The sequence below is a fragment of the Danio rerio genome, chromosome 6 (assembly GCF_052040795.2).
Source record: "Danio rerio strain M-AB ecotype USA chromosome 6, GRCz13ab, whole genome shotgun sequence".
In the NCBI taxonomy this organism is placed as follows: Eukaryota; Metazoa; Chordata; class Actinopteri; order Cypriniformes; family Danionidae; genus Danio; species Danio rerio.
Genome location: NC_141026.1, coordinates 60,415,001 through 60,440,025, shown reverse-complemented (window position 1 = coordinate 60,440,025; position 25,025 = coordinate 60,415,001). Strand labels below are relative to the sequence as shown.

General features: G+C 39.1%; 3 protein-coding genes across 10 annotated transcripts in view; 1 reads left to right on the top strand and 2 right to left on the bottom strand.

The window, feature by feature from the left end:
- The window catches only part of LOC147843705 (uncharacterized), a 999,056-nt gene that overhangs the window by 512,869 nt on the left and 461,162 nt on the right, over window positions 1-25,025 (top strand). The window lies entirely within an intron of this gene.
- ralgapb (Ral GTPase activating protein non-catalytic subunit beta) overlaps window positions 1-25,025 on the bottom strand; it is a 471,588-nt gene that overhangs the window by 309,176 nt on the left and 137,387 nt on the right. The gene's annotated exons all lie outside the window — the stretch shown is intronic.
- kcnq2b (potassium voltage-gated channel, KQT-like subfamily, member 2b) overlaps window positions 1-25,025 on the bottom strand; it is an 81,950-nt gene that overhangs the window by 45,919 nt on the left and 11,006 nt on the right. For all 6 annotated transcript variants that reach the window (XM_087258170.1, XM_087258173.1, XM_087258172.1 and 3 more), the window contains exons 2-5: window positions 15,154-15,244; window positions 13,285-13,411; window positions 10,545-10,720; window positions 1,236-1,361 (exon numbers count right to left, since the gene is read on the bottom strand). In XM_087258170.1, coding sequence (XP_087114296.1) covers window positions 1,236-1,361; window positions 10,545-10,720; window positions 13,285-13,411; window positions 15,154-15,244 — 520 coding nt within the window. The remainder of the gene's footprint in view (window positions 1-1,235; window positions 1,362-10,544; window positions 10,721-13,284; window positions 13,412-15,153; window positions 15,245-25,025) is intronic.

The following is a 25,025-nucleotide window of genomic DNA, read 5'->3' as shown; positions in this document are numbered from 1 at the left end:
ATCCACCCATCCATCCATATAAATGTATCTATTCTTTAGTGTATCCATCCGTCCATCCCTCCCTCCATCCCTCCCTCCCTCCCTCCCTCCCTCCCTCCCTCCATCCATCCATCCATATTAATCTATTTATCTTTCAATGTATCCATCAATGTATCCATCCATCCATTCCTTCATCCATCCATTTATCCATCCATCTAAATCTACCTTTCCATCAATGTATCCATCAATCCATTCATCCCTCCCTCCCTCCCTCCCTCCCTCCATCCTTCCATTCAAATCTATCTATCAATGTTTCCATCTATCCATCTATCCATCCTTCCAACCATCTAAATCAATCTATCATCAATATTTTCATCCATCCATCCATCTATTCATTTGTTTATCTATTCATCCATTAATCCATCCATCCATTAAAATTTATCTATTCATCAATGTATCCATTCATCCACCCCCCCTCCCTCCGTCCCTCCCTCTCTCCATACCCCCATCCATATTACTCTATCTATCCATCCATCTATCCATCCATCCATCCTTCCATCCACCCAACTAAATCTATCTTTCCATCATTGTAAACATCCATCCATTTATCCCTCCCTCCATCTATCTATCCATCTAAATCTATCTGTCCATCAATGTTTCCATCCTTATATTCATTCATCTATCTAAATCCGTCCCTCGGTTTATTAATGAATAGTCACTGTTTCCTGCAGTGTGTTTGATTTAATCAGATCTGCTGGCTAAAAGTGAATAAGAGGAATAAAAAAATCCCCAAAACTGCCATTAAATTATGCAAGACCATGAACTCAATCCACACAAGATTCCTCTGTGATCTTTCTGAAATATCATCTCATCAAACTCAACGAGCGATAAACATCCCTGCATAATTAATCATCCACCCAGACGCTCCGGTCCTGCTGTCCTTGAGCTCGTTTCACTGAGTCCCATAGAGAAAACACAGCTCAAAACTGCTGCTTAAATCAACCATAAAATCCAGCTGAAAACACACCTGCAGCACCATGAAGATCCCAGACAGAACATCTGCTCATATTCACACACACGTCTTCAAGTCACCATGAAATTAAAATGTGATCTTCTTAATTTTATATTAATATAGAAGTGTTCTTGTTACAAACTATGCATCTGTGCACTTCATTATTTTTGTCAAAATTAGTTTTCCATTATAATCTTTTATCAAAACCATAACCTTCCACCCACTAAGGAGTGAAAGAACTTACCAGGCCCCACCAGAGTGCGTCTGCATAGGTCTCAAACATCTCGTTGTCCTCTTTCTCTGCCAAATACACCAGAAACGAGGCCAGGATCAGGCAAAGGAAGCCGATGTACCAGGCGGTGATCAGCTCCTGTCCAGAATACACACGAGCACCAACAGATCAATAGCAGAACCAATAAAACAACAACAACATCAATATCAACAGCAAAATCAACATCACTATCAATTCCATAAACAAAAGCTATATCAACATAAACATTAGTACCTATATTAACATCAATATCAGTATCAATATTAATATCAATGCCAGTAGTATTATCAATATCAAAACCAATATCAGTATCAATACAAATAACACAAAAACTTAACTTTAAAAATCAGTATCGATACCAAAACCAATATCAGTATCAATATTAACATCAATATCAATATCCATATCAATGCCAAATCTAAAATTAATATCAAAATTAATATTAATATCAATATCAAAAACAAAACTTACATAAACATCAGTACCAATATCAATATCAGTATCAATACCCATATTAACATCAATACCAGTATCAGTACCAAAACCAACATCAGTATCAGTATTAACATCAATACCAATATCAGTGCAAAAACCAATATCAGTATCAATACCAAAACCAATATTGGTATCAATATCCATGTTAACATTAATACCAATATCAATATCAGTAGCAATACCAATATCAATATCGGTATCAATATCCATATTAACATCAATACCAAAACCAATATCAGTAGCAATACCAAAACCAAAATCGGTATCGATATCCATATTAACATCAATGCCAATATCAATATCGGTAGCAATACCAAAAGCAATATCGGTGTTGATATCCATATTAACATCAATACCAAAACCAATATCAGTAGCAATACCAAAACAAATATCGGTGTTGATATCCATATTAACATCAATACAAATATCAATATCGGTAGCAATACCAAAACCAATATCGGTATCAATATCCATATTAACATCAATACCAAAACCAATATAGGTATCAATATCCATATTAACATCAATACCAAAACCAAAATCAGTATAAATATCCATATTAACATCAATACCAAAACCAATATCGGTATCAATATTCAAATTAACATCAATAACAATATCAATATCGGTAGCAATACCAAAAACAATATTTGTATCAATATCCATATTAACATCAATACCAAAACCAATATCAGTATTAATATCCATATTAACATCAATACCAAAACCAATATCGGTATCAATATCCATATTAACATCAATACTAATATCAATATAAGTAGCAATACCAAAACCAATATCGGTATCAATATTCATATTAACATCAATACCAAAGCCAATATCAGTATTAATATCCATATTAACATCAATACCAAAACCAATATCGGTATCAATATCCATATTAACATCAATACCAAAACCAATATCGGTATTAATATCCATATTAACATCAAAACCAATATCAATATCGGTAGCAATACCAAAAACAATATCGGTATCAATATCCATATTAACATCATTACCAAAACCAATATCTTTATCAATATCCATATTAACATCAATACCAACATCAATATTAGTAGCAATACCAAAACCAATATCGGTATCAAAATCCACATTAACATCATTACCAAAACCAATATCGGTATCAATATCCATATAACCATCATTACCAAAACCAATATCAGTATCAATATCGATATTAACATCAATACCAAAACCAATATCGGTATCAATATCCATATTAACATCATTACCAAAACCAATATCGGTATCAATATCCATTTTAACATCATTACCAAAACCAATATCGGTATCAATATCCATATTAACATCATTACCAAAACCAATATCGGTATCAATATCCACATTAACATCATTACCAAAACCAATATCGGTATCAATATCCATATTAACATCATTACCAAAACCAATATCTTTATCAATATCCATATTAACATCAAAACCAATATCAGTATCAGTATCAGTATCAATACCAAAACCAATATCGGTATTAATATCCATATTAACATTAATACCAAAACCAATATCGGTATCCATATCCATATTAACATCAAAACCAATATCAGTATCAATATTGATATTAACATCAATACCAATACCAATACCAATATCAGTACCAATACCAATATCAGTATCAGTATCATTATCAATGGTTTTATTTAAGTTGTATTTTATTATTATGTAAATTGTACATACACAACTGAAAGTGTTAGAAAAAGAGATTAAAATGTACACAAGTGATTTCTAAGTCTAAAAATAGAAAAGCAATTAAACACTGAATATATGCTCCTACTTTAACATTTTTGCATAAAATGTTCCAATGCATGTATTTTCAGTGCTAAAAGGGCATTTAGTATGTAATGTATAATATATGTGTGTGTAAACTGATAATTATGTACTCGCTCCTCCTTTTTTATTCTTATTTTCTTTACTTTTATGTCCTTATCTTATTCAATCCTCCTTGTTAAGAGATGTGCAGTCATTTTGTTGCATGTTGAAACTGTACATGCTGGCTCTTGTTAACAAAACAAACAAAACAAAACAAAACAAAACAAAAAAACCCAGAGTGAATCTCTGACACGAGTCAAAGAAACCCGTCTTGACAGTTTGAGCTCGGTCAGCTTGCGTGTGTGTGTGTGTGTGTTTCTGCAAATGCACTTTCCTGTAGACGTAAGAAATGGGACACCACTTTAACACACGCAGACGTTACGCCACTGCGACTCTTTTTAGATGGAGAAAACGCACAGTCAGCACATTCACTCACTTTCTTGCCCTTGAAGGAGACTCAACCTCAATGAATGACAAGATTTACTGCGGTCTGATCCACTTTCCTGATTCATCTGCTCATGAGCTGACTGTCTATATTTAGCTGTCTATACGAGCAAAAATACATGAAATAACAATATCACTATTAACTAGACTGCACAAACTGACATTGCAGTACTTTTTCTGTGGTCTATAAATATATACATAGAGTTGATGTATATCAACCCCCCCCCTCCCCCCCCAACCCTCTTAGGCAAGTTATTGTATAACGATGGTTTGTTCTGTAGATTATCGGAAAAAAAAGTTCGCTTAAAAGGAATAATTATTTTATCCTTAAGATGTTTTAAAAAAATTTAACACTGCTTTTATTCTAGCTGAATTTAAGGTGGACCGGATAGAGTCAATATAAAGCTGCGAATAAGAAGCTGGATTCAGCCTCGTCCCTCTTTATCGCAAACACAACAGCAGTCTGGTGAGAAATCTCTGGAGACGGATGGCATTTCATGTCACGTTCAGCCTGATAACCTTAAAATGTGAGCAAAATTTGCTGTTTTGTCATCACCTTAAGGAGGTCACACACCAGAAGTGCCGCTTCACATTACGCTAGAGAATCATTCAAACACTAGCTCTACAGTAATGTTCAACCCAAGCTCATTCTGGAAACGTAGCCCCGCGGACGTTTCTGGAGACCGCGATTTACGTGGCCAGAGGTACGTAAAGGCCGCGTTTGGTTTTTTTTCCGAGCGAACGCTGCGGGGCGGTGTGGCGCCGCTCCGCCCCTCCTCTTCGCGCTCGCCGGCCGACGGCTCGCCTCCGAGTGGAGGACTTTCCCCACTCAATCAGTTTGTCCGCCTAGCTCACAGCGTTGCGTCGGCGGAGCGGAGGCCCCGGAGGAGGAGAAGGAGCCGGAGCCGGCCGCGGTGGACGACGACCGGGATCGAGTCTGGGGAACAGTGGGTTCCGGAAATCAGGTAAGACGAAAAACGGAATCCGGAAAATAAGGGCGAGAACGCGGCGGGATCCGAAAACGCGGTCGAAATCGAAGACGAGGGCTTTTGCTTTTTTTTTTTTTTTCGGCGGCTTTTCTCGCGAGAACGGCGCGGGCACGAACGCAGCGCACTCCCGAGAGGCGCCCGCCCGAGACGCGAAAAAACACGCACAGCGGCCTCTCACGGATCCGCGAAAACAAAAAAACGCTCGAATACGTATCTCCCGGGACGTAAATCGCGGTCCGCAGAAACGTCCGCAGGGCTACGTTTCCACAATGAGCCCGGGTTGGTAATGTTGTTGAATTAGTCACGGCTTCTGCTGTTCTGACGTCAGCTGCAGATGAGAATGAATGGCGGAAGAAAGCAGTTCCTAATACAAAAGGGTTTTAGACTCTCTGTGTTTGATTTTCTTTTTTATGTACAAGATTGTGCCGTCAAACTGTTGAATAAATGCAATAGCACACTTATAGCAGTGTGCTATGGCTATATATCAGCACTGGTGGGGCGCTAAGGGGCGAGTGTGATATTGCTTATATATATATATATATATATATATATATATATATATATATATATATATATATATATATATATATATATAGTGTTACATCTTGAACTGCTTTTGCTAAAAATAATTTTTCTTCCAACAACATTAAAATAACACTTGTCCAACATTAATACATATTCATTAGTTTATCTTTGGCTTATTCCCTGATTTATCAGGGGTCACCACAGTGGAATCAACCACCAACTATTCAAGCATATATTTTACACAACAGATGTACTTCCAGCCATAACCCAGTACAACCATACACACTCATTCACACACAGACTCACACACTACGGCCAATTTAGTTTATCAATTCCCCTATAGCGCTTGTGTTTGGACTGTGGGGGAAACTGGAGCACCCAAGGAAACCCCCACCAACATGCAACATGCAAACTCCAAACAGAAAGGTCAACTGACACAGCCAGGACTCAAACCAGCGACCTTCTAGCTGTGAGGACACAAGGCTGACCACTGTGCCACAGTGCCCCTTAACATAGATTTTAACCTCATACACTGTTTAATGCAGGGGTCACCAACCCTGTTCCTGGAGAGCTACCTTCCTGCAGATTTTAGTTGCAACCCTGACCAAACACACCTGTTTGTGATTATCAAGTGCTGCTTTAGGTACTATTAATTGGTTCAGGTGTGTTTGATCAGGGTTGGGACTGAATTCTGCAGGAAGGTAGCTCTCCAGGAACAGGGTTGGTGACCCCTGGTTTAATGTTTTAGTAGCTGTGAAATAACTGAAATTATTCTCAAAACTTGCCGGAACTACTTTAGCTGTGCTTTTATCTGAGGAGAAATGCATCAGCCAATCAGAATCAAGCATTGAAAAGCCCCCAGAGTATAATTAAAATCACCGTTTTCAGGAAAAGAAAATGTACCTAAGATTTTTTTGTCTTGTTTCTAGTCCAAATATGAAATATTCTTAAATCAAGAAGCATTTTCTAGACCAGCAAAACACATGGCCCTGTTAAAAAAAATAATATGCTCAAATTAATTGAGTGTTTCCATAAAACAAGCAAAATAATCTTGTTTTTCCTTTTAACATGAGGGCTCTATTTTGAGGGTCCATGCGCAGAGCGCAAAACGCAGGGCGCAAACTCTTTCAGGGCATTTCAGGACCCGTTTTTGCTAATTTAAGGACGGGAAATCTGCTTTGCGCCGTGGCGCATGATCTAAAAGGGTTGAGTTTATTTTCTGAATGAGTTATAGGTGTGTTTTGAGAATAAACCAATCAGAGTCTCATCTCCCATTCCCTTTAAGAGTCAGCTGCGTCACGCCAAGAGCGCATTCACTATTTACAGGACACAAAGTAAGTCTAAGTGGAAAAACTGAGCATTTCACAAGCAAACAGTTCACAGAAAACTGTTAAACAGAGCATCTACTGCGAGAGAATGAGAGATAATGGATCTACTTTCACTTTCGCTCTTGGATAGGGAAACCTTTACACACAGACATCAATTAGCCTATAAATAATTAATTTTGTTTGTTAAGCACAAATATTCGTTTTAAAACTATTTCTAAATTCAGTTCTAATTTCCAGCAAACGAATAAATGAACAATAATAACAAAATGTGCTCAAAAACCTGAGTTATATCCTAAAACACATGCTGTGCCCCATATGGTCTAAAACCTGACAGGTGGGCAAATCTAAGCTTGTTTTTAATAAAACAAATATAAATATGGATATAATAAATAATACTGCTAATAATAATAACATTATACAAAAGCAAATTGTTATGAATGAACTGAAAAAGCCTCCCGAGATGAAGAAGGCATAAAAGCAGTGATTTTTCATATTTATGTAGGCCAGAAAATAATATGTTTTGTAATATTTTAATCCTTTATATTTATATTCTATATCTATTCTTATTATATCCTATATATATCCTTAATATTTACATTTTTTCATATGTAAAGATATTTGCCTGTTGCTCTCTTGTGTGTATTAAGCAGTGTGTAAGCGAGGCACAACTCTGCGCTGGAGTTTAGACCGGGTTTGTTTTGGTCTAATGAAAAATCTATTATAGATTCTCAAAATAGCAACGCGCCAGCAGTGCGCCTCAGAACGCCTTCCTTTTTAGACCAGAACGCCTATGAGCGCACAAATGAGCGCTAATGCATTTGCTATTTAAACAGCGTAGCACAAAGCCTCAAAACGACTCTTGCGCCAAGCTGAAACTACCAAAAGACTACTGAGTCACGCCTTGCGCCACACTGCGCCGGGTGTATGATAGGGCCCAAGATCATTTCAGCATATTATTTATTAAAACATAATAATGCTTGTCTAGAAAATGCATCTTGATTTAAAAATGTGTCGATATTTTGGATTAGAAACGAGACAAAAAAATCTTGGTAAGAGAAGCCTTTTTTAAGTGTATGAGGTGAAACACTTTCAACTTTGGCTTTTTAACCCCCAGCCAATAATTAAGAGACAATCTGCATGACATTTAATATTCTGCACACGCTGCAGTATTCTGCCAATCCTCCGTCTGTGAGCATGTACAGTGTTTCTGTCTTTCTGGAGTGTTATTGATTGTAAGCCTGCAGCTGAAACTTCATCAGGAAAATCATTAAACTGCCGCCGCTCTGCTCTCTTCAGAACAGGAAAAAAGCCACAGAGAGCCAGAAGAAACGCCACCAGATTGGTTCACTGAGAGCGTTTGACCTCTAGAAATACTCTTTTGCAATGCGCCGGAAATGTTGGGCTTGACAAATGACACTGGACAGAAGAACTGCTCTTCAATATCTGCTCAGCGAAAAGAGCTTCCAGACACACCCAGAACAACAAGAAACCTCTCAAAATCACATGTGGTCTATTTGCAGTGTTTGCTAAGGGCAGCTGTAATGCGGACTGAATAATTGTTGATTACTTTGCAGTCTGGAAATTGGGTTTGCTGTACAGTTGTTGCATGCATCAGCTGCATGGACTGAGGGCACAGAATAATGTGCAACTAAAAAATTGCTAAATAATAGGTTTGTCTTGTTTCTAGTCTAAATATCTAAAACAATCTTAAATCATGAAGCATTTTCTAGACAAGTAAACTTATTGCCAGAAAAAAAAGCTTTTTTTTTCCTTAAAACAAGTTAAAAGCTGCAGAAGGTGATCTGGCAAAATGTTAACCGTTTAGCATAATATCTCTGAAAACAGAGTCACACCCCTGGCGTCCAAAGCCACGCCTCCTGAAATCACGAACGCACACTGTAAAGATGACAGTAGACAACCCACTATATAATGTCATTCGCCAGTTAGAAATAGTGTTGCCAACTATTTTCAATGAAACCGAGCTAAGCACTGACTGAAAAGTCTCTAAATGACGCTAGATTATAAAATAATAATAATAATAATTATTATTATTATTATTAGATTATTATTATTATTATTATTACTATTAGATTATTATTATTATTATTATTATTATTATTAGATTATTATTATTATTATTATTATTATTATTATTAGATTATTATTATTATTATTATTATTACTATTAGATTATTATTATTATTATTATTAATACTACTATTAGATTATTATTATTATTATTATTAGATTATTATTATTATTACTATTAGATTATTATTATAATTATTATTATTATTATTAGATTATTATTAGATTATTATTATTATTATTATTATTATTATTATTATTATTATTATTATTATTATTATTATTCGATTATTATTATTATTATTATTATTATTATTATTATTATTATTATTAGATTATTATTATTATTATTAGATTATTATTATTATTATTATTATTATTATTATTATTAGATTATTATTATTATTATTATTATTATTATTATTATTATTATTATTATTACTATTAGATTATTATTATTATTATTATTATTATTATTAGATTATTATTATTATTACTATTAGATTATTATTATTATTATTATTATTATTATTATTATTATTATTATTAGATTATTATTATTATTATTAGATTATTATTATTATTATTATTATTATTATTGTTGTTGTTGTTGTTATTGTTACTATTAGATTATTATTATTATTATTAGATTATTATTATTACTATTAGATTATTATTATTATTATTATTATTATTATTATTATTATTAGATTATTATTATTATTATTATTATTATTATTATTACTATTAGATTATTATTATTATTATTATTATTATTATTATTATTATTATTATTAGATTATTATTATTTATTATTATTATTATTATTATTATTATTATTATTATTATTAGATTATTATTATTATTAGATGGATGAACTGGATGTATTATTAGATGGATAAATGTTCATCCGATTATTATAATCGGATGAACATTTTTCAGACTTATGCCTCACCCAGAATATAAAAATAGATAGAAATACATTCAGATCATTTACTTTAATCATTAATATTGGACTGTGGAGAGACTTTCAACCAGCACAACAACACATGTTCCTGAAGACAAGCACCTACTGCAGCTTTAAATAATATCTAAAATAATAGCGATGGTTAGTCAAGCTCACTCACCTGTGTGAGGCACTCTCAGAAATGCACAATGGTTTTGCAAGAGATGATGAGTGATTAAGAAAGCATCTAGTGCAAATGTGCAAAAATAGAGCAAGTGTCTGCTGAAGTAAAAGTAAAAATGACCCATTGTCCCTCTTCCCAACAGAGAAAACCAGCAACAATCGACTATGCACGATTACATGCTGTCATGGCTTTGCAATAAAAAAAAATGAGTTATAATGGAAATCAATGGGGCAAAAACAGCCACCAACATAACCAAAGGGTAGTCAATCTGAATAATACACAAAGCTTAAGAAAGGGTTTGGTTTAAACGTTCTAAAAAGTGAAAGAGTGTGTTTTCTACAGGTGGTTTGTCAAGCCCACACTCGGTATTGCCTAATAGATTTACAGGAGTGCACTGGAAGGGGTTTTGGCATGTTGATCGTCTTGTTTTACCTTGCTGTGAGCGTAGACGACGGATCCCAGCAGCTTCCAGGTTCCCCCGCGGCGGTCCATGCGGATCATGCGGAGAATCTGGAGGAATCGAAGACTCCTGATGGCGGAGGTGGCGAACACATTCCCCTGCGTACCCGCAGCCAAAACCGAGATGGAGGCGATCAGCACCATGATGTCTGACGAACACAGCAATATAAGCAGAGATTAGCAATATCGGTGTATCAGGATACAAAGAAACAGATATGAAGTCGAGATGGTGGTTCATCTTTAAAGGGTTAGTTCACGCAACAATTATTCCATCGTTTGCTCCCTTCCAAAGACCAACCCAGGCTCATTCTGAAAACATACCGCTGTACAGATTTCTGGAGAGCGCCACATACATCTCAGAAGGCTCGCTTTTTTTGCAGCTTTTGTTTTTGCAAATCCACCAGAGGCCGCTGTGTACGCGTTTCAGATCACAAATTTCTCTTGCGAGTGCCATTTGCGCCTGTTGTTCTCATGTAAATCCACCAGAGGCCACTGTTGACTGACTGAATGACTGACTGACTGACTGACCAATCGCCCTCCTCCTCCCTTAAACCCAACCAATAGTGTTTTCAAAAGCACTGATTGACCCGCCCACCCCCTTACCTAAACCCAACCTACAATTCTCAACAGCAATCCAGAAAATTATAAGCCCTCGTCTGATTTTTACAACGTTTTCAGATTTACCACATTCTCACCCTGTTATTTACTTGTTGGTTTTATTTTTTAGCTTTTGGTTTACCTGCTTTCTTGAAGCATTCCTTGCTGGACTAGAACCCCGTCATCATGGTCAACTCCAATTTGCCTCTCAAGTCTGCCGACAAACATGGTGAGCTAGCTGGACAAACTGGTGGGAAAGCCGTCCATATAAGCACTCAGGCGGTCCCACTTTATATTAAGTGGCCTTAACTAATATGTACTTACAAAGGAATTAATAGTTTGTTATAATGTACTTATTGTGTAAATACATGTATTTACTGTGTACTTATGCTTGATTAAATACATGTATGTAATTACATCTGTAATTAACTTTTGTAAATACACTGTTGACCATCCCTTACACCTTAACCCACCCTTAAACCTACCCCCACCACCAAACCTGTCCATAACCCAACCTCTATCCCAACTCAAGAGCACCACAAGTGTTCTCAAATACATTGTAAACACAGTAAGTACATTGTAGTTATTTTTTTATGTAAGTGCATAGTAATTAAGGACACTTAATATAAAGTGGGACCACTCAGGCTGCTAGCGTGAAAAGGAGCAGTGTCATACCACGCTTTATCGTTCGTGTTAAAGACTAAATGCAGCCATACGTTACTCTGGCTACATAATTTGCAATCTCCAGAAATGTATGTAGGGTTACGCTTTCAGAATGAGCCTATGTTGGTGGCATAAAAGGCTTTTGTCTTGTTTTTAGTCCAAATATCAAAAGATTCTTAAACCACGAAGCACTTTCTAGATAAGCAACATAAAAGGTCTTGTTTTCAGTAAATAATATTTGCCAAAAATTGCCAATGGGGAAAGTAAATTTCAAAGCAAAAAACCAAGGTTATTTTCACGTATGATATCTTAAAACAAGACAATGGTTTTGTTGTTGGGTGGTGGATTGATGGGTGGTAGATTGAGAGGTTTACAGTTGAGAACTGGGTTACTAACTGTACTACGCACTGGGTTTTGGGCAGCCACTGCGATCAGATACCATACCAAATTTGGTGACCTGGGAGTGTTACATACTTTACCAAAAACCTGAGGACCTGGCTGTGGGGTTGATGAAATTACAGGAGTTTTTTTGGGAAAAAAATAACAAATGTGAGGTTGGCGGGAGATGGTTCTGAAATACAGGAGACTCCCGAGAAAAATGGAAGAATTGGCAGGTATGGTCCTCGTAAAACCACATAAACAAGTAAGCACACACACTCATCACAGGCACAAACACACACACAACATTTGAATTTTCATGCAAACATTTCTGGTGTAACGGAGGCCATCTAGCGAAGTGCTGCGCAGGTAACCCTCACTCCTCTGACCTCTAAAGGTGTTCTAGCAACTGCTGCTGAAGGCCATGGTCTTTAGCTTCCTTTTCAGAGCAACCGACTCCCATGCGGAAGGTCGCTGGTTCGATCCCAGCTCTGAGTGGGTTGGGTGGTGTAGGACTGGCAGGATTACATTGGTGCCGTGACCCAGATGGGAGTGAGGTTTAAGAGGGTGAGTGTAACAGAGGCCAGCTAGTGAAGTGCTGTGCAGGTAAACCTCACTCCTCTGACCTCTGAAAGGTCCTCTAGCGACAGACGCTAGGGGCCATGGTCTTTAGTCTCCTTGTTAGGGCAACCGACTCCCATGCGGAAGGTCGCTGGTTCGATCCCAGCTCGGAGTGGGTTGAGTAGTGTAGCATCGGCGGGGATACATTGGTGCCATGACCTGGATGGGAGTGAGGTTTAAGGGGTGAGTGTAACGGAGGCCAGCTTGTGAAGTGCTGTGCAGGTAAACCTCACTCCTCTGACCTCTGAAAGGTCCTCTAGCGACAGACGCTAGGGGCCATGGTCTTTAATCTCCTTGTTAGGGCAACAGACTCCCATGCGGAAGGTCGCTGGTTCGATCCCAGCTCGGAGCGGGTTGGGCGATGTATATAAAACATGGCAGGCGACACGTTGAGTGAATGGTGAAATAAACTAGAGAGACCCAAAGGGTATTTTCTGGTAAATCCTCAACCCACCGATCACACAAAAGGGCTTGCGGGCAAACTTGAGTCTTCCTCTCCATCCTCGATATCGACAGCAGCATCCGGCTGACCAGATCCTCACGATATACTCCACTCCAAACACCACGATCGTCACGATTTCCTACAGACACAAACAGAATCTTTCCTCAGGCCAAATCCAATTAAATAGCTGGTTTCTTATGGTCATGAACAATACAGTATCATTACTCTATTGTCTGTGGTTTCTGTAAGCTAAAAGCCACTTATTTGGAAATAGCTTCATTTGAAATGTTTGTATTTTTATTTCTTATATGTACAGTTAAAACAGTCAAACATGCACATAATGCAATCATATTTTTTATTTCTTTTTACATCCATTTAAATGCCCTTCTGTCTTCTCATGTTGATATGCATATGTAATGTAATGTGTGGATTTATATAGCGCATTTATTGTGTATGGCCATACACCCAAAGTGCTTCACAATCATGAGGGGCGTCTCTCCACATCCCCACCAGTGTGCAGCATCCACTTGGATGATGCGACGGCAGCCACAGGACAAGAGCACCAGTGCGCTCACCACACACCAGCTATTGGTGGAGTGAAGAGACAGTGATGGAGCCAATTCAGTGGAAGGGGATGATTAGGAGGCCATAATGGGTAAGGGCCTATTGAGGGACTTTGTCCAGGACACCGGGGTTACACCCCTGCTCTTTCACGAGAAGTGCCATGGGATTTTTAATGACCACAGAAAGTCGGGACCTCGGTTTAACGTCTCATCCGAAAGACAGCGCCCACTGACAGTGTAGTGTCCCCTTCACTTTTACTGGGGCATAAGGACTCACATAGACCACAGGTTGAGCGCCCCCTGCTTGCCTCACTAACACCACTTCCAACAGCAACCTAGCTTTCCCATGTGGTCTCCCATCCAGGTACTGACCAGGCTCAGCCCTGCTTAGCTTCAGTGAGTAACCGGTCTTGAGCTGCAGGGTGATATGACTATTGGTAACACTGCATGTACACTGTGCTCCTGTATACTACAAATCATTAGTCACAAAGTTACTAGTTACTGTAATTAGATTACTTAAGGATTACTTTTAATTATTAGGCCATGTAATTACATTTACTAATGCTTATAATAGGCTTGCAACAGTTCAGTAAATTAATTCAGAGAAGAAGAATACTTGTATGTTTATGCTTTATAAATATATTTTGCTGAATAATTGTATTTTTCAAGTGAAGAAGATCACATTTATCAAGACTGAAACTGAAAATGCTTATGAAGAGTTTAATTGATATTGTTTTGTATTGATATTCATAGGGATTAGCCTTATTTCCTTTCAGACATTATGTTTTTTTACACAATTAGTCATTCATCCCTGCTGAAAAATTCAGATTAAACCAACCTAGGCTGGTTGGCTGGTTTTAGCTGGTTGACCAGCCTGGTTTTAGAGGGGTTTTGGCCATTTCCAGGCTGGTTTCCAGCCATTTCCAGCCTGGTCTTAGCTGGTCAGGCTGCAAAATGACCAGCCAAATCCAGCTAAAACCAGCTTGACCAGCCTGGTTTAAGCTGGATATAGCTGGTTTTGGCTGGACTCCCAGCTTGGCTAGGCTGGTCAAGCTGGTTTTAGCTGGTCATCTCCCAGCCTGACCAGCTAAGACCAGGCTGGAAATGGCTGGAAACCAGCCTGGAAGTGGCTAAAACCCCTCTAAAACCAGCCTGGTCGACCAGCTAAAACCAACCAACCAGCCTAGACTGGTTTAAGCTGGATTTTTCAGCAGGGATTTCTTTCAGTTTTTTATGCAGTAACCTTTAATGTAACAGTACCCTGCACTGCATGTGATCAATAAGCATATGTTCAATCAATATCTGTAGGATACTTTACCAGGATGTACAGCGCATCTTCAGAGCTCTTCTCATATTCTTTGATGGTAGAGAAAACAGATAAAACCAGGCAGGAGAAAACCAGCAGGAAACTGAAAAGACAAGAGAAAAGCTGGGTTAATGCATTGCATTGACATCTGATTAGTGCATATGAGACTTAATAAAAGCATGTTAATAAAGCAAACACAGCCGATCTGACAGCATAATCTACATGTAAAGCTACAACTGATGGAGACAAAAGGCGAGAGTTTCTGCACAAACTGTCCTTCAGATGCCACATTAGAGCTGGTAATTGCATTGCTGACAGTGTTTTTCTCACTTCAGTCAGCTTGAGCTCTGCTGCAGCTCCTTCAGTCAGAGTTCTGCTGAGCTAGCCGCTAACGGCGCTAAACCACACACATATGAGCGCTAGCGGGATATCAGAACACAATCTAGCCTTATATAAACACAAAACTGGAACATTTATTGACAGAAACACTCTAGTAGCCTACTCATAACAACACACACTGAGCACACAATATGATGAAGGATGCTAATGTGTATTCATGCCAGCTACTCCAAATAGCAGGTAGCTAACCTTTAGCTAATTCAAGCTGAAAGCTAACCTTTAGAGTAATACCACACGCTAAATGTCAAAAATGGGTTGGTTAATTCAGGCTTCATCCTTTTTTATTAAATACAAGGTATTACTGTCTAATATTAGAAATCTCAAACATAGCCCTACTGAAAAACCAGCCTAGGATAGTTGGCTGGTTTTAGCTGGTTGACCAGGCTTGTTTAAGAGGGGTTTTGGCCACTTCCAGGCTGGTTTCCAGCCGTTTCCAGCCTGGTCTTAATTGGTCAAGCTGGGAGATGACCAGCTAAAACCAGCATGACCAGCATAGCCAGGCTGGAAGCCCAGCCAAAACCAGCTATGTCCAGCTTAAACCAGGCAGGTCAGCCTACGCTGGTTTAAGCTGGATTTTTTAGCAGGGAGGCAACTGTACATCACATAGGCCTAAATATATCCCTGCTGAAAAATCAACTAGCCTGGTTTTAGAGGGGTTTTGGCCATTTCCAGGCTGGTTTCAGCCCCTTTTAGTCTGGTCTTTGCTGGTCAGGCTGGGAGATGAACAGCTAAAACCAGCTTGACCAGCCTAGCTAGGCTGGGAGCCCAGCTAAAACAAGCTATATCCAGCTTAAACCAGGTGGGGCAAGCTGATTTTAGCTGGTTTTATAGGTCATTTCCCAGCCTGACCAGCTAAGACCAGGCTGGAAATGGCTGGAAACCACCCTGGAAATGGACAAAACCCCTCTAAAACCAGGCTGGTTGACCAGCTAAAACTAGCCAACCATCCTAGGCTGGTTTAAGCTGTTTTTCAGCAGGATATTCATAATTTACCACAATAAATTATACATATTATTGTGCAAAGACCCACTATAGCTATATAAAGCTGTGGAATAATTAAGAGACCAGTTGTCATTATGGGGGATTGTGTGTAGAATGTTGAGGAAATAAATGAATTTATACTGTACATCACATAGGCCTAAATATATCCCTGCTGAAAAATCAACTAAACCTGGTTTTAGAGGGGTTTTGGCCATTTCCAGGCTGGTTTCAGCCACTATCAGCCTGGTCTTTGCTGGTCAGGCTGGGAGATGACCAGCTAAACCCAGCTTGACCAGCCTAGCTAGGCTGGGAGCCCAGCTAAAACAAGCTATGTCCAGCTTAAACCAGGTGGGGCAAGCTGATTTTAGCTGGTTTTATAGGTCATTTCCCAGCCTGACCAGCTAAGACCAGCCTGGAAATGGCCAAAATCCCTCTAAAACCAGGGTGGTCGACCAGCTAAAACCAGCCAACCAGCCTAGGCTGGTTTAAGCTGTTTTTCAGCAGGATATTCATAATTTACCACAATAAATTATACATATTATTGTGCAAATACCCACTATAGCTATATAAAGCTGTGGAATAATTAAGAGACCAGTTGTCATTATGGGGGATTGTGTGTAGAATGTTGAGGAAATAAATGAATTTATACCCTGCTGAAAAATCCAGCTTAAACCAGCCTAGGCTGGTTGGTTGGTTTTAGCTGGTCGACCAGCCTAGTTTTAGAGGGGTTTTGGCCACTTCCAGGCTGGTTTACAGCCATTTTCAGCCTGGTTTTAGCTGGACAGGCTGGGAGATGACCAGCTAAAACCAGCTTGACCAGTCTGGCCAGGCTGGGAGCCCAGCCAAAACCAGCTATGTCCAGCTTAAACTAGGATGGTTTTAAATTTTAGCTGGTCACTTTTCAGCCTGACCAGCTAAGACCAGGCTGGAAATGGCCAAAACCCCTCTAAAACCAGACTTGTCGACCAGCTAAAACCAGCCAACCATTCTAGGCTGGTTTAAGCTGGATTTTTCAGCAGGGAATCCAGTTTGGAATAAGGCTGTACCATAAAAAAACTGTAGAAAAAGTGAAGCACAATCAATACTTTCCAGATTAAATTACAAGATAAAAAATATACGTGCACATGTCGTATTTTCTCACCATGTCCACATATTGTAATTATTTAACTAATCTTTAGTCACTAATCCCTTTTCCCTGCAGTACAGACTCTTCATCTTTCATCTCAACATGAGTCGGTCAGCTCTACAGCACATGATAACAGAGGATTCTCATCTCCTGGACAAGGTCTGGATGGAGCCAAGGGCATTTAGAGGTTCATGCAGGGGTGAAAAACTCCTCCTCAGACTCAGTGACTGTGATGGATAGCCATGTTGACGGATGATAAACGACACTCTTAATTCTTGATTTGTGTTTCCACAGAAAGTTAATTTGCCCCAGTATAAAGCAGGAGAGCGAGTGTGTGGACAGTAATCCTTCCCAGCGGGCTTGTAAAGTGTAATTGGACTGAACGTATGAGCGCTGGAATAAAACGCTCCGCTGGTCAAGTGTGCAAAAAGCTACAGCTCGACACGTCACAGAGTTTTCTGCTACTTTACATCTAGTTTTACTCCCACAAAAACATCTTTATCAGCATATTCTCCTAATGAATGTCAAGGGGAAACATGAGCTCGGGCTGTTCTGGCTTTAATTAGGATTAATGAGCTGCTGATCAGATGAGAAGAACAAGTCGAGCACATGCAGAAACACACTGAAGAGCAGGGACAGAACGGACAGTGAGTGGCAATTAAAATGTTGTCTGTGTCTTTGCTGTCAGGCTAATTGTTTATTCATTCATTCATTTTCCTTCAGCTAAGACCCTTATTTATCGCAGTGGAAGGAACCGTCAACTATCCCAGCATATGTTTTACACAGCGGATGCAACCCAGTAATGGGAAACGCCCATACACATTCATTCTCACACACACACTCATTCACTAAGGACAATTTAGTTCATCAATTCCCCTATAGTGCATGTGTTTGGACTGTGGTGGAAACCTACGCTGACACAGGGAGAACATGCAAACTCCACACAGAAACACGAACCGACCCAGATGGGATTCGAACCAGTGACCTTCTTGCTGTGAGGCCACAGTGCTAACCACTGAGCCACACTGCCCCTTAATATACATCATAACCTCAAACATCGCATGATGTAGGCTTATAGTGACAATAATATTTATACAATATGGTTATTACAATGATATTTATACATGACCAAACTAGTGTGCAACTTAAGCAACTTTTTTTGACAGTTTTGTAGTTCTGCCCAAACAAATATTTGTTGCAGTTTTTAATTGTTTAAGTTCATTTGATTGACAATGTAAAAGCTGTTAGCTACGTTTGATTAGGGTCTCTGACACATTGCTTTTATTATTTATCTTTATTTTATTAATCAATATTAACTGTGTGCGTCAGCAGGCAGTTTTTGTTATGCTCATTATTTTCTAGGCTCCCTCAAAACACACAGGCACCCACATTTCCAGTGTGGATCATGATTTTATTTTAATAAGAAATTTTTAAAAAATGTAGTTTTTTAATTTGTCAACTCTCGTTATTTCCTTTATATGGATTTTGTGCTTTTATAGATTGGGAGTTGGTAAACCTATTCAAGGGCGTGCACAGATTTTCAGTACTTTATTATTATTATTATTATTATAATTTTCCATTTCTGCAATTCCTGTATTTTGGCATTTATTTTTTTTTGCCGTCCACTTAGAATCCAACATGGAAGTCAATGTTTTCTTTATTGGCATTGATTGTTTTGAAATTCAAATGTCATTAACATGCCTGTGTTGGTAACACTTTACAATAAGGTTCATTAGTTAATGCATTTACAAACATGAACTAATCATTAACAACACATGCACAGCATTTATTAATCATAATTGAACATTTACTAATGCATTGTTAAACATCCAAGTCCATGCTTGTTAACATTAGTTAATGCACCATGAGTTAACATTAACTAACAATGAACTACTGTATTTTCATTAACTAACGTTAACTAACATGAACAAATACAGTAGTAAATGTACTGTTCATTTGTTCATGTTAGTAAATGCATTAATTAACATTAACTAATGAACCTTATTGTAAAGTGTGACCCCTGTGTTTTTATTTCTGTAATAAATATGGCTGTCAAGCAGGATCTTGATGGTTTGTTGTTGGTATGTTGTTTACATGAAGAAATCTGTGTTACAAGTTAAACAAAAATTCTAATAATGAATTATATTTTGAATTTAAACAGTATTTGTCTTGCGTTTACATTAATTTTACACTCGAATAGCCAAAATTACAAGTTTCAGTCTATTTAAATCGCGATAATTTTTTAAAAAAAGTGCAATTAATTAGTTAATTTTTTTAATCGATTGACAGCACTAATACGTTTATATACTGCCAAGCTTCTACACAACTCAATACCGTTCCTGATTTTGACTGTAATGTTATGTGAATCTGCTTTAGAAAGGTAATGATTGTGAAAAGCGCTGTATGCATCCTAAAATGTCAATAAAAGTCACTTTGTTAAACTGTAGAGTTGAATTTTCAACATGAAAATTGGACAGAGCAGAGATCAACATCCCATAATGCAATTCACCACCGCAAATAAACACTTTGAATCACAAAATAGAGAAACGGTTCATTAAACGATATGTTTTACGGTGTGGGAACCCTGCATACTGTGCCTTATAAATGGGTATTTACTTTCAAAGCATTGCTTTCTACATCTTCAATACTGATATAATAAACAAGACGTGACTCAAAAACAACGAAACCTCCTCCGGTCTGTCTCTGCATCTCTAATGTTTGTCTTGAGTGTTGCTTTTGGCCGGTGTTTCTGGATGCAGTCGTGTCTGTCCACTGAATTGGATGACGAGACTGCGGCTCTAATTATAGATTATCGACCCAGAACACAAAACCCACGTCGATTCAGAGAAAGCCATGTCTCTCTTTCAGTCTCAGCGCCAGTGATGGGAATATTTCCCGATCTCCAGCGGATGAAACAGCGCTCATTAAACTCACAGAACAGTGGACATTCAGCCAGAGGAGCATTTCATTCATCTCAATGGGTGGTTTATGCTGGGTAAAACTGATCTGGCTGGTAAACAAGCGCAGATATACTCACTGTACACACTGAAAAAACAATCATGCATTGGATTTACTACATTTATTAAGGTATGGTGGTTGCAAATGTAACGGAGGCCAGCTTGTGAAGTGCTGTGCAGGTAAACCTCACTCCTCTGACCTCTAAAGGTGCTCTAGCGACAATCACTAGGGGCCATGGACTTTAGCGTACTCGGTAGAGCAACCGACTCCCAAGCAAAAGGTTGCTGGTTTGATCCCAGCTCAGAGTGGGTTGGGTGGCATAGGACCGACAGAGTTACACAAATAAATTATATGGGCTGAATTTAGACAAACAAATTAAATGTAGTAATATTCAACTTAATTAGTTTGTTTAAATTCAGCCCTTTTTAATTGTTTGCAACGACTAACCTTAAAACACACACACACACACACACACACACACACACGCAATCTTTCTTGCACACACACTATACACTAACCCACACACACAAAGAGACTCCCCTCATGATTGCCAAGCGCTTTGGGTGTATGGCCATACACAATAAATACACTATATAAATACATATTACATTACACACACACACACACACACACAAACATAACATATACACACACCTACAAACATAAATGTGCGCAAACACACACACACACAATACTCATAATTTACAAATGCACATACATCTCTTTCTGACAGACACTTACAGTACCAACACACATAACATAAGCCCTCCTTCACACGTACCAACACAAACACACGTGCAATGACACACACATTCATTCATTTTCTTGTCAACTTAGTCCCTTTATTAATCCGGGGTCACCACAGCGGAATGAACCGTCAACTTATCCAGCAAGTTTTTACGCAGAGGATGCCCTTCCAGCCGAAACCCATCTCTGGGAAACGTCCACACACACACATACACACTCATACACTACGGACAATTTAGTCTACCCAATTCACCTGTACCGCATGTCTTTGGACTGTAGGGGAAACCGGAGCACCCAGAGGAAACCCACGCGAACACAGGGAGAACATGCAAACTCCACTCAGATACGCCAACTGAGCCGAGGTTCGAACCAGCGACCTTGTTGCTGTGAGGCGACAGCACTACCTACTGTGCCACTGACTGCCTATGCACACACATACTCATACATAAACGCACATACAATACAAATGCACACACACACACACACACACACACACACACACACACACACACACAAACATAAGCCTACAGAATGTATTGTTTCAGCCTCTATATTGCAATGTGCGCACACACACACACACACACACACACACACACACACACACACACACACACACACACACACACACACACACACACACACACACTCATTAGCTCCTTCATTAAAGCTCCAGTGTTAATGCTTCTTCTCTAATTGAGTGTGTGAGTGTGGAGGCCTGATGCTCCTGGAGCTCCTGCTCACCTGATTACACTAATTACAGCAGCTTCCAGACTAATGACGGACACACACACACACACACGCGTTCAAACACACACAACGCACAAACACCATACTCATACACAGTGTTGGGTGTCGGTAGTTACAACGAGTTAGTGTAATTGAATTCATCTTCAGCTAAAAAAAGCAATTACTGCTGATTTTGGCTCATGTCGCTACAGGCACTTACAGCATATAACTTCTATGTTAATCAATTCTGAGAAGCAGAATAATATTTGTTTTGCAGAATAATTATATTTTTAATTAAAAGTAATGTATCGTTTATCAATGCACAATGCACTTAAAGGGAACAATTAACTGAGAAATTAGTACATGACAATATAAGGATATGGCGAGGCAGTAGGTAGTGCTGTCGCCTCACAGCAAGAAGGTCGCTGGGTTGCTGGTTCGAGCCTCGGCTCAGTTGGTGTTTGTGTGTGGAGTTTGCATGTTCTCCCAGCCTTCGCGTGGGTTTCCTCCGGGTGCTCCGGTTTCCCCCACAGTCCAAAGACATGCGGTACAGGTGAACTGGGTAGACTAAATTGTCTGTAGTGTGTGAGTGTGTGTGTGCAGGGCCGGAGTGGGACTCCTTTTCAGCCCTGGAGTTTCAAGCCTCAGACCGGCCCACCTCAGTTCACGACTGACTATATTAAAATAAGGTCATTTCCAATTCAGTTTCTAATGACACTATCACGTCTTTTTTGAGAAAACAGCTGCTTTAGAACTTCAAATGTTCAACAATCCTAACAGTATTATATGTCTTAACAATAAAAATGAAAAAATAATAATAATAAATTACTAAAACGAGGATCGAACCCGGGTCTGCGGGGTCGAAAACTAACAAGCTATCCACTAAACCACAACAGCAGCTGTTCACTGACAATTGACCAAGTTATATCATCATTAACCTGCAGGCTGCAACTTAAGAAAATAGATAGAAAGAGCAGAGTTGCGGTAAAATAATGAATACAAAGGCTGTGGTCAAGTAAATAAATAAATAAATGTAAAAAGTGTGACTGCTGAGAGCAACCGATTCTGGAGCTAGGGATACCGGCCCTCGCAGCCAAAAAACAGACTGGCCCACCTGGAATTCTCCCGGTCCTCCCGATTAGCCAATCCGGGCCTGTGTGTGTGGATGTTTTCCAGAGATGGGTTGCGGCTGGAAGGGCATCCGCTGCGTAAAAATTTGCTGGATAAGTTGGCGGTTCATTCCGCTGTGGTGACCCCGGATTAATAAAGGGACTAAGCCGACAAGAAAATGAATGAATGAATGAATGAATATAAGGATATATGCAGAGTAATTCATCCATTCATTCTCCTGTGAGTCTCTATTTCAGAGGTCAACACAGCGGAATGAACCGCCAACTATTCCAGCTTTCATTCCACATCGCAGATGCCCTTCCAGCTGCAACCCAGTACTGGGAAACACCCATACACACTCATTTACACACACACTTACACTACAGCTAATTTCGAATTCATGTCGCCTCACAGCAAGAAGGTCGCTGGTTCGAGCCTCGGCTCAGTCGGCGTTTCTGTGTGGAGTTTGTATGTTCTCCCTGCGTTCGCGTGGGTTTCCTCCGCAAACCCATAAGAAATGAAGAGTTCAGAAACAAGAGGAACAAGATAAGAGTAATGAGGTGAATTAAAGACTGTAGATAAGCTCTGAGTGAACATGTTTCATTTCAGCGCTTCACTAATACTGCACCAGCAAACCATCTGTTATGTAAAACATATGCTGGAATAGTTGGCAGTTCATTCCACTGTGGTGACCGCTGATTTATAAAGGGGCTAAGCTGAAGGAAAATGAATGAATGAATCAGCAACATTCACTACCCTTCCACTCATGTAATAATAATCATCATACTAAAGTGCTGTCGAATGCTTGATTCTGATTGGCTGATGAGCAAGAGAGGTGATTTTCAGATAAATGCACAGCTAAAGTAGTTCCGGCAGGTTTTGAGCACATTACAGCTCCATATCCCTACGCTGAACGGTTTCAGTTATTTCACAGCTACATCATGTTCCACCTACTCATGACCCTCTCAAACACACACACTGGAGATGTGCGTGTGTGTGACAGCTCTCATTACAACAGGCTGAAGTGTATAGAAGTGTGAAGGTGCTCAGAGAAACACATGACATGAGCTCATATTAGAGCTGCTCTTAAAGGGACAGTGCACCTACTGAACACTGCCTCTGTTAAAGGGAAAGCTCAGCTAGAAATGGCTCAGTCTGATCTGCTGAATAGAAAAGAAGATATTCTGAAGAATGTTGGAGCAAATGCAACATGCTAACTTCAGGCAACTTGTGTGTGTGTGTGTGTGTGTGTGTGTGTGTGTGTGTGTGTAATAAGACTATAAATCAGGAGCTGGAGGCTGAAGGTCCTCAGGGTTTTCCGGTCGAGCGCTCTGTCAAAACTCTTCCTCTACTTTAAAGACACGCAGAGACAGAAACACACCAGAGAAGAGGACAGAGAACATGGAGACAGAGGACGAACACACACACACACACACACACACACACACACACACACACACACACACACACACACACACACACACACAAAATCATAGAGACAGAGGATGAAGATCACACACAACCATAAAGACAGGATAAAGAACACACACACACACACACACACACACACACACACACACACACACACACACACACACACACACACACACACACACACACACACACACACACACACACACACACACACACACACACACACACACACACACACACACACAATCATAGAGACAGAGGATGAAGATCACACACAACCATAAAGACAGCATGAAGAACAAAAACACACACACGTGCACACACACACAAAATTATAGATACAGAGGATGAAGAACACAAACACACACACACACACACACACACACACAAACACGTGCACACA